Here is a 17,386-nt window from a genome sequence, read left to right on the forward strand (position 1 = left end):
AAGAACTCTTGGAAATTAGAAATCTAAGTGTAGAAATAAAATAATCTGTGAAAGGGATAAAATCAAGAAAGTCTCTTATTAAATGGAGCAAAGGAAAAATGGATGGAAAAGAGCTATATGAAAAGTACAGGACCATATGTCTGACTGCACTTAGAGAGATTTTAGTACTGAAAGAGCTTGATAAGAATTAGTGATGGATACACAAAAACAGAAGGCAAACACAAAAGCAAAGCCACTGAGCACAACCTAAGTAATGATTATGCTGTAATCACCAAAAACTGATTTCACAAATCAAGTGGGGGGATGCTTGTATGATGGAGTAGCATAAGCAAACAGACCATAAGAATTATATTTAAAATATGTAAAAGGTGCCTGGCTGGCATGGCTCAGTGGTTGAGCATTGACCTATGAACCAGGAGGTCATGGTTTGGTTCCCAGTCAGGGCATATGCCCGGGTTTCGGGCTTGATCCCAAATAGGGGTTGTGCAGGAGACAGCCAATCTGATTCTCATCGATGTTTCTAGCTCTCTCCCCCTCTCTGAAATCAATAAAAATATATTTTAAAAATAAAATAAGATATGTAAAAGGCTATCTAGTATAGAATTCTAGACCTTGCAAACCTTCATGTTTTCTGTATATAAACATGGTGCTCTTTCTTCTATGTCCCATGTTCTAATATTAGTGATGATGGACTTCCTGAAATCACTCCTTTTATGCAGTGACTTAAAATCACCAGCTAAAGTTAGAAACCAATATTTGGAAAAGAATGGTATTTTTCCTTCTGAAAAGCCCTCTGATTCATAACAAGATCAAAACATTGCCTTTCTCAGGGCCATGTACTGTGTTAACGATGGAGGGATACTATTACTTATGCTATGTTAATAGTTTGCCCCAATTAAAATATGATTATGAATTATTATATTATGAAACAAATGTGACATACAGTCTTCAGGCTACTTAGCTTCCCACCTCAGCAAACCAAGCACCCTTTAATTCTTTTCCTATGGTTCTGGCAAGCTGTGTTTGCTTATTTTAGTGCTGTCCTTTAAAATTTGGAGCTGTCTTTTTTATTAACTCAGGTTGATGAAATGGCATTTGGTAAGTTGACTATGCATTTATATATTGTTGGCATTGATCTCTACATTGTCATTTCCAAGGCTTCCCAGGCTAGTTCTCTGTTATAATTTAGTTTCCACAATTCCGTGAGTTCTGATCTTTGATTAAACATTCAAAATCAAATGATTTAATCCAATGTAAGAAATGATGAGTTAATGGAATTGATATATCTTCCATGGAGTCCAATCAAATCCTGACGGTAAAATAAATTAGCAACTGATCATTTCAGAAATTACAAATTCAGTTGCATGGTTTTCTATTTTAATTAAGGAGTTGAAATAACTTTCAATTATGAGTTAATTTCTCTCTTTTAAAATTGTCTGGGCCGTTTAAACACTTTTGACTGGCCTTCTCCTAAGACCCAGTGCTCTCTGAGTCAGTTTTGTACCTTGCAGTGTGTTCACTCAGAGAATACAAAGCCTGAAAAGTTGTCGTTTCTTTCAAAGTAAGAAGGTGATGCTGGTGCCCCATTTCTTGACCAGCAGGTCACAGCTGGTAGCCCTAAACTAAAGTCTAAAATAGGCAAATAAAGGAAATATGAAATCAAATGAAAACATATCTTAAAAATTGGTGCTCTAATGAAACCTTTCAGGAAAGAGATCAGAAGAGAACCATTATTGGATATGTATTTTATGTGACCCTATATAACGATATGGAGATATAATAATACTAAGAAGAATAGCAGCTAACATTATGAGTGCTTACTGTGTGCAAGTCATTGCCTTCAGTTCTTTGCAGGCATCTGATTAATTCTCACACGAGGAAAATGCGGTAGTATATCTATTCCACAGATGAGGAACCCCGGGCACAGATAGGTTAAATAAATTGGCCAAAATCACCAAGCCAGTGGGAGTTGGCACAGCCTGGAATTTGAGTCATGCCGTGTGGCAAAACTAATCAGAAGGCTTTGCCATAAAGCTTGTGAGAATGGATAAGGATTTGAACTATGCACTATTAACCCAGGGTCAAGTTCATAAAGAAATGTGCTCCAGTAGTGTAGTCATTGTTTGTGAAGTCTGCTGGAGACTCAATTAAATGTTAAATGATAGCTTTTTAAAAATATGCTTTGACATTATTTCTATGGTGCCAATGTAGGCATCTCTCTCAGTTAAAAAACAACAAACACAAAAAAATGAAAGAAAGAAAGCCCAATCATAGATTTCTCTGAGTAAAATCCTACATGGATGTGGTTGGGCTTCTTGTCCACAGAAGCATTTACAAATCACTCACTTGATCAAGGCATTAGTATAAGTCGGCTAATGGAATTGAGTATACAGGCACATTCTACAGACAAAGCTTTATTCGGATCACACAATTGCAGAGATGAACTGATGGCTAAAGATTGAACTGCAGTATGGCTTGCAGAGTTGTGTTCTAGGGTGTGAGGATGTATTTATTCATGTTCATTCGGGTTTTGCTCTAATTCCATGCCAATAATAGAAAATTTGTGACCATTCAGTATTATTTGCTTTTACATTGCCATTATGTTTAATGCTTTGATCCATAGTGCTTGAACAGTGCATATCTTTGTTCCCAGGCTATTAAATCAAGTTTTAAGCCAGTTGCCATCCTGATAAAACCAAAACATTTCAAGAGTAAAGGCCTTATTTATGACCCGCAGGGATAACAGATCTTTCTTAGAGTGGTACAAAAGTTGCCAAAGAACAGAGTGAAAACATCAAGAGACTGAAAAGTGGCATTTTCATCCAGGGATTTGTTTGTTTGTTTGTTCTTGTGAGGCAGAGGCTGTGAACACCACATACAATCACACAGCACTGGTGGATTTGCAAGGTTACAGGACTGGGGGGAATAATGAAGGTTAAGTGCAGGGTACAAGAGAGATTACTTATGATAATGAATTATGTAATTTTTCTGGACAGAGTTGGATTAACATTCATCCTGAAAAGAGATTACAGTAAGTCTGATTCTTGCAGTAAACAAATATTAAGCAGATCACTTATGTTCAACATGTGAGTTGAAAGTCCTAAAGGATATATGATTTATCATATATAAGGGGGGGGGCGGGAATTAACCGGTTCTCTAACTGTACACACAAAATGCCCCAGGGTTTTGTGAGGGAGTGTGGAGACGATGCACCCTGTGCTACAAGACTTCTTCCTTCGAGTGGAGCCTTGAAGAGATGATCAGGGACATCAGTGTCACAGTCTGGCAGCTGCACCCCCAGTTGTGAAGAGCACCCCTCCCTCCCATGGATGTCAGAGAAACCAACTCTGCCTGCCTCATTAGCATGTCCCCTAAACCCCGATGGAAGTAATGGGGCATCCTGGTGACACCTTGTGTCCATACTTGTACAGTTATACAGTCAGATCCCCAGTGTCTGCTCTTCATTTTCACAGTGTGGGTGGTGTGGGTCTGCTTGTCCGTATGGTAAATCCCAGGCGGTTTCTCCACTCACCGCCGTAAGACTGTTGCGCTCATTTTTAGAACCAGCCTTTGATTCATTTGTAGGGTGTATTTTTTTTTTGCCATCCTCTACTTTTTAGAAGACAGTGCCTTCTGTATGTGGCTTTCATTTTAGCACTAAAATAGCATTTTCTTGAAATTTCAAAAACAACAATGCACTGAGAAGGGCATATCACTTCTGTGGGATTGTTTCCCAAAATGTTACAACCTCAATCTAATCATGAGAAACCATCAAACAGTCCAAATTGAAGTATATTCTACAAAATAAATGAGAAGCACTCTTCAAAAGCGCTATGTTCATGTCGGGCAAATTAGAAGATATCAGCATCTCACCACCCAGAAGTAACAACCATTACTATAGTAAAATACACTAGGCATTTCTCTTTGCATTTATATTCACATAACTTAAGGAAAAGAGAAATATGATATGGGTCTGTGGTTATGTAACCACTTGTTCACTTAAAAGAATATTGTGACCAAATTGCTCTGAAAGTAAATTTGATGGGCTCTGTGTCACACAGCACCCCCTGCTGTCTCTGTGGTAAGGGCCCAGGGAAGTCATTGCTTCTCCCCACCCCTCCTCACTGATGGAGCCCATGGACACTAATGGAGCCCATGGAAACCATCAGCTCAGTCCACCAGGGTCCTTGGAGTCGAAGTGGATCTTCAGCTTTTTGCCTGCTCACTTAAAGTTACTGCATCCATATGTATCTGGGCACTTACCTTCACTTAGCCAATAATTCAAAGGATGGGAGGTGCTTCCCTGTCATCTGAGCAACTCTGTCAAAGGTAGAGATGTGCAGGGAGGGTTGACCAATGAAATCAGTCAAGCAAAAAAAGGGCGGGCAAAACCACTGAGGTGCAATTGCCTACAATGTATGAATAACTGGGAAAACTAATCCAGTTCTGTGTACCAGCTACTTTCAAATAAATGGTTAACCTCTTAAGGTATAGAGTGTGATTCCCATTTTCAGATGAAACTGAAGGTTGACGTAGCTAGAGAACTGGACTTAAAATTTCCCAGGAGGAGTCAGATGTGCAGAAATGTGACTTTCTTTCTCTATAATTGAATTCAAATTTCTCATAAGCCCCTATATCTGCTGTTGGCAGAAAACACAATATTGTCAGTGAAAAGTTGCTCAATCACTTCTAGTTTAAAACCTAGTCTCTTTTTTCATAGATACTAAATGAGATTTAGGATTCTCCCTTCCCCTTCCTTTCTGTTGATCTGGTGAATCCTGTTGTGCAGATGTCCAGGTTGGTTGTCTTTGTTGTCCCAGAGTGCCTCCTGGCTTTCCACGTGGCCCTCTACCTTTGCATCGATGACTACAGTGCCCCCAGTTGGCTGTAACTCCCTTCTGGTTTCCCAGCAAAGTAATGCATGTGGTTCTGCGTTTCCTTGGCCCCAACTGGGATCTCACTGAGGGTGCTGGCAGCCCAGTGTAGCCAGGCCTCCACCCACTCCTCCTCTTTCAGGGTCTTTCACCCATAGCCTTGCAAAGATGTCCCCTCTTCCCCGCATCCTGAAAAGCATGTTAATTCGCAGTTGTCAAGAGTTGTGGGAACATTTTAGGGATCCTCATGCTCACATTGGAGCCAAGGAAGAGTGGAGAAATAGAGAGCATTTCAAGAGCACAGTTCTAAGAAGCACTGTGAGGAAATTCCATTTTCCAGTTAAGTGGCTTCCAAAGTAATTCAAGGAAAAGAGAAGCAGAGCAACATCAAAAGTCCCCTTGCTCAACAACAGTTTATTCAAAAGGTCACTATTATAACCAGATATTGTCATTCACATCAGCTGCGTAGTTTCTGAAATTTTGACTGCACACACACAAAAATCTTCACTAATCAGGAATATTTTTTTTAAACTTGCTAACCACTATCACAGACATTAGGTGTCCTGATACAAATAGATTACATCTTCGAAAAACTTTTCATCGGCACATACTTTTATTTTTTCTGAACTGTTGTACATGTGTAAAGGTTTCTCACCACTTACTTAGGAGGTGGTTACAATAACCTGGACTCCTAGTCTAGAATGATCACAGAAAAAATGGAAAAGAAGGAATTAGGTTTAAAAGTACAGAGTATAGCCCTGACCGGTTTGGCTCAGTGGATAGAGCGTCGGCCTGCGGACCAAAGGGTCCTGGGTTCGATTCCGGTCAAGGGCATGTACCTTGGTTGCGGGCACATCCCCAGGAGGGAGTGTGCAGGAGGCAGCTGATCGATGTTTCTAGCTCATCGATGTTTCTAACTCTCTATCCCTCTCCCTTCCTCTCTGTAAAAAATCAATAAAATATATTTTTTTAAAAAGTACAGAGTATAGATTGCTGTGGAAAGTGCTGGGCTTTAAATGTCAATGGGAACAATGTATGATAGGTTACTCGCCAACTCTTTTATGTATGTATTTAACCAAACAGGTAGCATAAAGACAAACAACAAACTTCAAATGTTATTAGAAACCAACTATTTTATGTTGATTCACTCTTTTCTATTTTAGATGCTTCTTTTTAACAAAAAAGAGTCTTAGATGTTTATCCTAATTTATGTACACATTTTATGTTTTTAGATTATTCTCCACTATTTGCTTCTATAAAATCTGGACCATATTTGACACTTCAATTAAACTTCAAGTTGGGTCCCCCAATTTGTATGGAAGAAATTGCGAGCAGTGATGCAATGATTTCTGCACAGAACTTGGGTTTAATAATTGGGAACCTTTGTAAGCTCTCATTTGTATACTGAGATGTGTCCTTATTGTCTCTTAAAGAGTAAAGAGGATGTATGAGAGAGTACATGTTGTTTGGGTGGGATTAAGAGGGGGTATGGACCATGTCATTTGTTTTTTGTTTGTTGTTTTTGTTACCCATCATTGCTTCTGGATCTACCCATTTCAAGCTTCAGAACTTGATATTTCCCAAAAAGCATTGGGTATCCTATCCCCTCAACTCAGCAGTGGGCAGTGGGTATTTCATTTTCGAAGTCACAGAGCATGAGAGAGATAAATCGCAGTATTTGTAGTGTGCCAGGTGCAAGTGGGACTTTCTGGATCGTTATGGTGATAGCTTTCTCCCCTAAATTTTTTATGAATATACTGATGAAGACAGATTACTGTTATCTGTCTTCAATGGGTCATAAGTTGAACTAGCACTATATTTTTTCCGGAAAATATACAAAGTTATGACATGGTGTTTAATAGTTTTAAGCTGTTGCTGCCAAAATAAACAAAGCTGTAAGGAATGATGACCCTCTCGTTTTTGTAACAATAAAATGGCCTCCTAATGTGTTTCCCTGACCCTGGACATTAAGCTACTAACCCCCTGGATTTCTGAGCTCCATCCTTTCCCCCAATGGAAACCCCATGCAGAATATAGCTTTTGACTTAACAACAGAACATAGAGGATAAAATTAGTTGCATTACATTAGGATATGACAAAAAGCCTTTGAAAATCTTTGTCCCCATGCAACATTCCCAGAATATTAAACAAGACAGAGTAAAAGTAGGCCAAGGGAAAGGGTTAATATATTGAAAGGAAATTTTGTGAACCAGTTCACCTACTAATTTTGAAAGGGTCATTATTGACAGCCTGTATGCAGTGGCATTTGCTAGCTTGGGGATCCTGCTCTACAATCATATGTGCAAAGTTCTTGTTGTTAAATCTTTGGATATAAGAGTAGCTGCTACAATATTTTCTTGGTACACTTTTATATGTCTCAAAAAAACCAAGTATCCATTGCTAGAGGTTGCATTCCAGAAAACAATGAGGAAAGGGATGAAGAATAAGATTCATTTCTATGCAATGTTTCTTGTCTTCCTATTTCTAAGTATATGTATTTAAATAGCAGCATACATTTTGTACATTTTTATAGAGATAAATTGTCTTCTAAAAACAGAAAACCTAGTTCCTTGATTTCTATCACACTCTGGATTATTTTATTTTATTATTTTTTAGTATATTCCCCCCGACCCCAAAGACCTGATGTTTGTTTTTTTAAGCTTAATTCCACCATCTTGGATTGTGGGAAGATAAGAGGTTCTGATAGGGTTAATCTAGTGACATAAAAGTCCATGTTGCATATGATCATAATCTTGATCTTTGATTAGATCTGAGCTACTAATATCTTGTGATTAATCAAAATGGGTTGCACTTCATGTAGTATATCACTTCACAAATGGAGCAGAGAATCACCCATGTTTTCTTGAATATCTGTTTTAATCTCTTTTAGGATAAAATAGCTTTGAATATTTTTATTTTTCTTTAAATCAGATTGAGTTCCCCAACTAAATGACTAGGAAGAAATTTTGAATTCCACTTTTGCTAGGATTATAAGTCAAAAAAAAAAGAAACTTGTTTTTTAATTCATAGTACTTTAATGTTTCATTGAACATACTTCATGTTTAAAAAGTTGTCTGATGAAATTTAAGTATTTCTATCCACCGTAGTTTAAATAAAAATGTTCATAAAAGAATATAACAGGATATACTTTGTGGGAATGATGTTCAGGTTTTTATTGTTCTTCACAGCATAAAACATTTTTCAAGATTATTAATTGCACCTTTTGTAATTACCTAATTCCAGTGTAATCGAGATCTGATAAGAAAAGAGCTTTACTTTGATTACTAAAATACCTGACATCTATCACCCAGACTCAGCAAGAGCTCTCAGAATAAGATGTGGACTATATGTACCTGTTTCAGCCAGCCATTTGGGCCTCACACACACAATTTCTTAAAAAATTTGCTCACAAAAAGCTCTGAATTGAACAGTCTGTCCCAGAGCCACACATACCAGAGGCTCAATAAGTATATTTCTATGACTATATAGGAATCATTAAATAAAAGAATGGAAAGAAGCTGTGCAATTCATTCAATCCACTTCTAGACTGCATTGATAACACACATGCATTAAAATAAGAATGATTTAATTTAACTTCTTTTTTTTTCTTACAGGAGACCTGGTGAGCCTCCGTTGCTAAAAGGCTGGCTTCCTTACTTTGGACTGGCCCTGAAGTTACAAAAAGATCCCATAGGTTTCATGAGAACTCTTCAAAACCAACATGGTGACACGTTCACTCTTCTCCTTGGAGGTAAACAGCACTTCTTATGTCATAAATTCTCCCTTGTTCTTTAATGTCCTTATATTTTTCTCTAGGCACATTATGTACAGTATTGTTTTATTTGTAGAGCTAATACAAAAGGAAACTATGGTCTTGAGTATAGTAATCCTCACATTAAAAACAAATTATAGAACACTCTTGAGGGTACCTAGGGAACCCTACTCTCCTGCCATCACCTGTCATTATAGTTTGGTTTGGCTTGGTTTTAAGAATGGTTTTTAAAAAGCTACAATGTATATGCATAGCCTATGGACACGGGCAATAGGGTAGTGAAGACCTGGGTGGATGGGTAGGGGCTGGGAGGGGAGGATAAAGCAGGGGATGGGAAATATCTGTAATACTATCAACAATAAAAATATATTTTTTAAAAAGCTACAATATATTAATGGACTTTATTTTGTAGATCAGTTTTAGGTTTACAGAAAATTGATCAGATAGTACTAGAGTTCTCATATCCCTTTTTCCCCCCTGATCATAATTTCCCCTATTATTAACATCTTATTTTTTACAATATAATTCCACTTTATTTTTGAAGAGATCAAACTTTCTCTTTTAAAATAAAACTTTATTGTTGCAAGTATTATATATGTCCCCCTTTTCCCCCATTGACCCTTTCTAGCCTGCCCCCACCCCCATCCCAATATTATTAACATTTTATATCAGCATTTCTTACAACTGATGAGTCAATGTTGATACATTATTAAACATCCCTGGTTTACATTAGGGTTCACTCTTTGTGATGTACAAGTTCTTTAATGTTTGACAAATGCATAATGTCATGTATCCACCATTACAGTATCACACAGAATAGTTTTCACTGCCCTAAAATCCCCCATATTCCACTTATTCGTTCCTCTTCCCCTCCCTGACCCCCTAGCAACCACTGATCTAGAATGTATTTTTAACTTGAAAAGGTTCATTATCCTTCTACTTTTATAAAGTATTTACAAAACAAGAGACAAAAAACACAGCAAGGTTACTACCTACCCCAACCTCATAGGGCTAAGAAGACAAGCGAGAATATTCTTAGTTAATCCTCCTTTAAGGCCCCTGCAGTCCAGATGCATCGCTATCTATTGCTGCCTAACAAACTCCCCACAGATTGAATGCCGTGCAGCAACCTTGCTGGAGTCACTTGTGTGGCTTGAGTCGTGGCTGCTTGACTGGGGCTGGATGGTCCATGCTGGCTTTATTTACGTGCCTGCCTGGACCTCTTTGTCCACAGGCTGTTTCATCCTCCAGCAGACATCCTTACTGCATGTCAGCTAGTGTTTCAAGAGGGTACGGGGAAATGTTGCACGGCCTCTTGATGTTACAAAACCTCACTTCCACCACATTCCATCAGTCAGATCAAGTCGCAGGTCAGCCCAGACTCATAGGTAGGGAATTAGACTCCACCTCTCCCTCGGCTGCGTGGCAGTCACATTGCAAAAGAGCACATGTAGAGAGTTAGCAGGAATTTGTTGTGGCCATCTTTGCACAGTCTTCCACATCAGCTTATCGCCTGGGCTAGCTATTCCGTTTGCGGACTTCTGTCTGTCCTGTCTATGCTCCAGAAGGCCGAGCTCTACAGTCTAGATTCTCCACACGCCTTTGCCCTCTGACTTCTGGTTGGGTGTGCGAGTGAGAAGGCAGGTGTGTTCCAGCTCCCCGTCTCTCCCTGGGCTCTGGTACACAGCTCCCTCTCCTTCCTAAGGAAATGGAAGACATCGGGTATGACCTCACGCAGATCTCCACATGCCTACCAAACGCACCATGTCTCTCAGTTCCTAACACCTTTTCTCCAATTTCAAAGAATGTTCAAGACAATCCAGGGCCTTGTCTTCATGACCCTTACTTCCTGCTTTCTCTGGGCTGGCATTTCATTATTTATTCCTCCCATACATGTGTCTTCATTTTTTTCTCTCTTGGGTCCTTATCCTTAGCTTATAACCATGCTTAATTGAGCTTCTCCTATGTTCTCTGGCTAGTTACTTTTCATTTCTTTTTTTTTCTTTTTAGCATCCAGATTTTTCAAGAATTACCTATATTGTATGCTCTATTTAGGTCATTTCTTCTTACTGTAATTACTTAGCTGAGTATCAGAAGCAACCTTTTGTACATAGAGCAACTTCACTGCATCGCTACCATTTTCATGTAATTGGGAGGAAAAATGGTCCAACTGGATAAAATTGTCAGCATGGTTGAGTTCTCACACGAGCGAGCAGGCAGTATCCATTTCATCACAACTGCCTCCTTTACCCGGCAGCTGGCGAGTCTCTTCAGAAAGTAATTGTATGCACTCTGATTTCAGAAAAATTGAAGTGGAAAAAAAAACATGCATCTTAGAAAAAGAGAAATTATAGTATATAAACATATCCTTGCAAGGGTTCCCAAAGTCTGGGACCCACCTACCTCTCCAGCCTCATCTCTTGCTACTGCTTGCCTTGTGCTTAATGTACCATCAAAGCACCAAGTGGTTTGAAATTTCCCCTTCATACACCATGCCCTTTGGTGCCTCTTTGCTGTTTATTCTGCCAGAATGCCGTTCTTCTCTTTGTGAGGCATCCTCAAAAGATGGCTGCCATGGATTCATCCTCTGAGGCCATAGTCACATATCACTTCCTCCCCAAAGCCTTCACTGGCCATTGCCCCTTTCCGTGTTATGTTGATGCTTCTTCCCCAGTCTCCAGTTACTCCCATATCACTTCTCCAATAGCATTTAATAAATTGTGACTGTATAGCCAATTCAGTTGTCTATTTCCTTTCATTATTCTCTAGCTTCTTCATTGCCAACTTTTAATCCGGAGCTCAGCATGGATTGATTCACAATAAATAATTGATGAGGAATTTCCCAATACCTCAGAGCTGATGAAATACTTACCAGGATACAATTAAAGGCCATAGCTGGTTCTTCTACTCTAAGTGAGCTTTTGGCCTCATAATACAAAACTGTATTCTTCACTTCAAAAAAAATTCAACCATATGTTCTAATGAGTAGCTACAACACATCATTGAAATTTTTACTTTTCTTTTTTAAGTGAATTATACAGAAATAACCTTAGGTAATTAAGCAGAAACTTGTGGCAGATTTGAATAATTGTATTCACTTTTCACAAAGCAACCGATGTCTGCCGACACTTGGTATCTTAGTTTTAGATACGTACTGAGAAGCTTGCTGAATTTCTACCATCTAAATAATTTGACCATGGTTATGTTTTCTAGCTCAATAGTAGACAACCATAGTTGAATATGTACTGCTATTTCTCTTTGCCTTCTTACTAGGGTTTGAATAAATTCCTGCCAAGATATGCTATTAATGTATATGATTTTAATAATCAGTTTGCCAAATAGCTCATTTGGAAAATGTGAAATGAGGAGCAGTCTTCCACAGTTGTCCCATAATGTGATTTCAGTGAGTAATGTTCTTGTATGATGAGCAAATGATTGTCATCCCAAAAAGTCTCAAGGGACATGGATGTCATCTTAATAAAGAAATTAAAAGATACATCTTTTCATGAGAAACCACGTAAATTCGTGGCCTGTCGCAGAAAATAGTTCTCTAATTGGTTCTGTGTGGTGGTGCAGCAGAATCATTTTCCCTAGATGTCATCCCAGCGAAGCAGCCCTGTACGTCATTGTCAACAGCTAGTGAAATCTTTCTAATAAGAGGAGGAGTATGTAATGTGGTCAGCCTCATACAACAAAAAGTTGGTTTCTATTCCACTCCTCCAACTAATATTTACAACTTGAGATTTTTTTAAAAATCTATTGAAGAACAAGCTGAAGATGGAGATTAAAAGCTTGTAATTATGGAAAACTTATTTAAAATCCAGATTTTAAAGTCAGATTTGTTGACTGAGCATTTCTATTTCAAATAGTCAAATAATTGTCCTGAATTCCCATGGATATGTCTCTGTAAAGCACCAAATATCTGAAATAAAACATCAAAACTCAATTTATGATGATCCAGATGTCAAACTTCCTGTGTATATAAGATATCAGTGTGAGTGACCTTATTTGTTTTTGGCATTTCTGGCATACTTTGCATCATGTAGTTTCATCTTCCTGAAAGAACTAAATTTGAAGGAAGTGAAAAGACCGTTGAGTTAGGAAAGGATCCCGCACAGGTTCTATGGGAATGCTGGAGTTGATACCTTGAGACCCAGGCAGCTCCTAAAAAGGGAACATAATGAAATTATCAGTAAAGAAAACATTCAAATTTTTTACCCTATTTAAAATATACATATATGTATATGTATATCATATGTATATGTGTATCATATGTATATGATATATATATTGTAAAAGTGAGCCTCATTTTGACATTGATATTTAGACACCATTCTTTTCTTTTTGAAAAACATGGCAAAGAATATTGTTTCTACCTTGTGATCTTTGTGAACTAGGCAACTTGCTTGTTGACACATGGCATTCATTTACATGAAATTACACTAGAGGAAAAGTTAATTTTGCTCCAAGAATCCATGGCCTTCGAAATAACTTTTCAGGTTCCCTTTGTTAAGAAATTTAACGCTCTATCCACTGAGCCAAACCGGATCCGGCAAGACACCATTCTTTTCTTTTTGAAAAACATGGCAAAGAATATTGTTTCTACCTTGTGATCTTTGTGAACTAGGCAACTTGCTTGTTGACACATGGCATTCATTTACATGAAATTACACTAGAGGAAAAGTTAATTTTGCTCCAAGAATCCATGGCCTTCGAAATAACTTTTCAGGTTCCCTTTGTTAAGAAATTTAAATTTATTTTATGAATGTATATGTGTTTTCCTAACTGTCTGATTAAAGATTACAAAGAAACTCTGGTTTTGCATCTCACATTAGCAGATGGTGGACAGATGGTTTAAATTAATATTAATTTTGGAAAACTTAGCTTAAATTGTTTATACTGAAGATTAAAAGTTGGAAAGCCAGCTAACATCTCCAGGGTTACTAGTACTTCCAAACCCAGTTGAAGAATAAAATCCAGAAAATCAAAACGTCCACTTTTAAAGAAATCCACATCTTACTCGGGGATATAGATAAAACACAATGCCTTGATATGGAAGAAAATTAAAATAAGAATGAGAAAGAGAAAATACAGATCCTAGAATGTAAAGAGCCTTGAAAACAGTGAGAATTTTATCTACAAATTGCTTTAAACTGATCAGTAATGATTTTTACATCAGAGACTATATGCAACAACTGCTTATTTAAAAAAAAAATAATTGATTGCTAACCAGAATGCTTTTACACATTTAGCCTTTATTCATTTTATTTGAAATTAATGTTACAGTTTCTCCCCATCTCCTCACCCCCAAGGAGAGTTATAGAAAGAAAAAGAGAGGGGATAAATATGTATTTGTGATGAATTCTAGACAAAAACTCTACCCTGCATACAGCCTGTACTTAAGTAGGCCAGCAGCCAGTAGCTCATGCTCTCATAGCTGAATAGAGTTTTGTCTTTCCACTTAGATTTTGATGATTGTGGAAAATTTATAGAAAAATTCAAAATATATTCTGATAATTGTGTGTATTACAAACTGAATCTTTCATACATTCTCTGAACTTTAGTGACAAATTTAAAATAACCCTAAAGATATTTAGTAGAATTATTTCATTTAGTGAAAGGAGAAAAGTATGAATCACCACCTGTGAAAATACACAGCTTTGCCTAAAATTATGTCTTTTACAAAATAAGAGAATTGATTTTCTTTTCAATTATTCATCAGGCAGATGCTGGCAATTTTATTTAATTAAGCAGCTATGGTATAAGGCAGGTGTAATAAAATATGCCCAAATCCAGTTGAGTCCTTTTTCCTCTCCCCAGGGGGAAAAACAATTGAGTTGATTTTGTAGTTGTAGCTTTGGGATCTGACAAGAATGAGTAGTCATTTCTAGCTTTACTCTCATTCTTAGATTGGCCCCTCCTTATTAAGTAAATCAAGAGGAAATAGAGTAAGTAAAATTTAAATCATATGATTCATTTTTAGAAAAAAATAATAGCTCATGTATCTCCATGTATATCAAAAACTTAAATAATGCTTTAAAATTGTACAACAAAGAGAAAACATTAATCTTTTTTAAAATGCAAACTAGATCATATATTTAACATTGAGATAAATGATTATTTTTTTTATATATCTTTATTGTTGAAAGTATTACATATGTCCCCCTTTTCCCCCCATTGCCCTCTTCTCCCCCTCTCTGCTTCCAAGCCATTACCAGGATTAGGTTGAAAATTATTCAAAACTTTATCCTAAATCTTTACCAAATTAAATTTAAGTTCTGTGATGCTGTTGGAGTTACCATAAATAGTAAGTGAGAAGTCATTTATCTCAGAAAGCTACACAAACATACCTGCACACACACAGAGGAATGATAAGTTTAAGAGGAAAGTGTAGATGATCCTCCATTCTTCAAGGTCTAATTATTTATTGTTTTTCTAGAAGACAATAAATAGGTATCAAAGTATATAGGAGTATCTAAACTTCATGTGTGTTCTTGGGAAGGAAAAACTTATTAAATGCTATTATTTAATACTATCTGCATATTACATATAATTACAAGGAGTCTTAAAACAGTATTAGGTACTCTAAGCTTCATGAATCAGAATCAGGTAGGAATTGTATATTTGACCAGAACCTTAAATCTTTTAATTAGTAAGGTTGGACAACACTAATGTATGAAAAGACCAAATGTCACCACCTCAAAGAACCATTTCTAATAACTTCTGAAAGCAGACTGAAGCAGATGCCACTTTCTGCCTCAGATACACATCTGCTGTATCACTATCCATCCACATAATACAATGTTTTCTTTACATCTTTATACTTCAAGAGGAACAAGATCCAACCAAATGTCTTGATTTCAATAAAAGTTGAATAAATATAAATGAATGAATGAAAGAATGAAATCTAATTTGACATTCTGTTTCAGTATGTGACCTTGGACATGTTACTTAATCTTTGTGAGCCACTATTTTCTCATCTATAAAAATGAAAATACTGGCCTTTGTGATTTTGTTGTTAGTGGTGAATTAGTAATTCATCTATGAGTACCTGCTTCATACCACATCTTCATTTATTTGAGTTAAAATTATTGTATCCAGCCAAAGCTAGGATGATACCAAGTATGAAAAAGCTCTTGATGAAGTATAAATAAAAAATCAATAAGGGAATGTCATCTTACCAATTTGATATTTTTGTTATTTATGTTATTGGAGAGAAAAATATGAGAAGTGTTTAAGTCAAGGGATTCTGAGTATATTTAAAGGATAATTTAAATATTTGGGTACTTAGTTAAAATAAAAATTTGATGTGTAAACTACCTTAAACATTTTTAATTGATTTTTACAGAGAGAAAGGAAGGGGGAGAGAGAGAGAGAGAAATATTGATTTGTTGTTCCACCCATCTATGCATTCGTTGGTTGATTCTTGTATGTGCCCTGACAAGGGATCAAACCTATAACCTTGATAGTATGGGGGCAGTGCTCTAACCAACTGAGTTACCTGGCCAGGGCTTATACTGTGTTTTACTAATTCATTAAGAATTTCAGAATATTTAACTTCAAGTTTCTAGAGTTTTCCCCACTATCTTCCATTTTAAAAGGAAACATGTAGTGGACCTTTGGATGAAATGGATTTTTATTAACCTTTGCACGTTTCTAGATGTTAGTTACTAAGATCTAATTTTCATTAAAATATTGTCAAAGTTTGGAGTGGGGGGCTGTTTGTTTTGCTAACAAATGAGCTCATATTCTCATTTCTTTTAGGAAAGTACATAACATTTATTCTGGACCCTTACCAGTACCAGTCAGTGATGAAAAATCAGAAATTAAGCTTTCGAATGTTTAGTAAGAATATATTAAAGAAAGCATTTGCCATCCAAAAGTTGATGACCGATGATGAACTGAACAACGAGCTTCATGACTGCTACAAACTTTTACAAGGGAAATCTTTGGACCTACTCATGGAAAACATGACGCAGAACCTACAACAAGTTTTTGAACCCAAACTCTTTAAAACCACAAATTGGGACATGGCATACCTGTTGACATTCTGCAGCTCAGTAATATTTGAGGCCACATTTGCAACCATATATGGGAAATCTGTTGCTGGTGATAGGAAAGAATTTATTACTGAACTTAAAGATGATTTTTTTAAATTTGATGCCAAATTCATATATTTACTATCAGATATACCCATTGAGCTTCTAGGAGATGCCAAGTCTATTCAAAAGAAACTTATAAAACACTTGACATCAGAAAACTTGGCTAATATACAAGGATGGTCAGAAGTTGTTCAAATGAGGCAAGATATCCTGGAGAAATACTATACGCTCAAGGACATTGAAATAGGAGGTAAGAAACTTCTGAATGATTACTTGTCTAAAATAGAATAATTTACAATAGACCTTTGAAATAAAAAGACAAAATGGCGACCTTGAAAAATTTTATGCTCGCTCTAATTGGCTAATGATAAAATGTTTTAGTCTGAAACAACCCTCTGTGATAATTGATTTTTTTTTTTTTTTTTTTTTTGCTGAGGTGGTAAAACAAGATACTTAATGGTGATAATGAGAAAGAGTATAGCCAAGCTGCATTTACTCCTCTTATCTCATTCCCCGTCTCCCTGCCCCCAACCCCCCCACACACATTACATTTTAAACTATTCTCATTAAGCAGAAAATTAGACTTCAGAAGCCTATTGGTCCTCATTAGCATGCACTGATCCTTGGCTGGGTCTGTG

The 17,386-nt window shown here is 36.8% G+C and overlaps 1 protein-coding gene across 1 annotated transcript in view; it reads left to right on the forward strand.

Moving 5' to 3' along the window:
• Positions 1-17,386, forward strand: part of LOC102429598 (25-hydroxycholesterol 7-alpha-hydroxylase) — a 152,526-nt gene that overhangs the window by 117,034 nt on the left and 18,106 nt on the right. The window contains exons 3-4 of the mRNA XM_023755480.1: positions 8,489-8,625; positions 16,411-16,998. Coding sequence (XP_023611248.1) covers positions 8,489-8,625; positions 16,411-16,998 — 725 coding nt within the window. The remainder of the gene's footprint in view (positions 1-8,488; positions 8,626-16,410; positions 16,999-17,386) is intronic.

The sequence above is a fragment of the Myotis lucifugus genome, unplaced genomic scaffold (assembly GCF_000147115.1).
Source record: "Myotis lucifugus unplaced genomic scaffold, Myoluc2.0 scaffold_77, whole genome shotgun sequence".
Classification (NCBI taxonomy): domain Eukaryota; kingdom Metazoa; phylum Chordata; class Mammalia; order Chiroptera; family Vespertilionidae; genus Myotis; species Myotis lucifugus.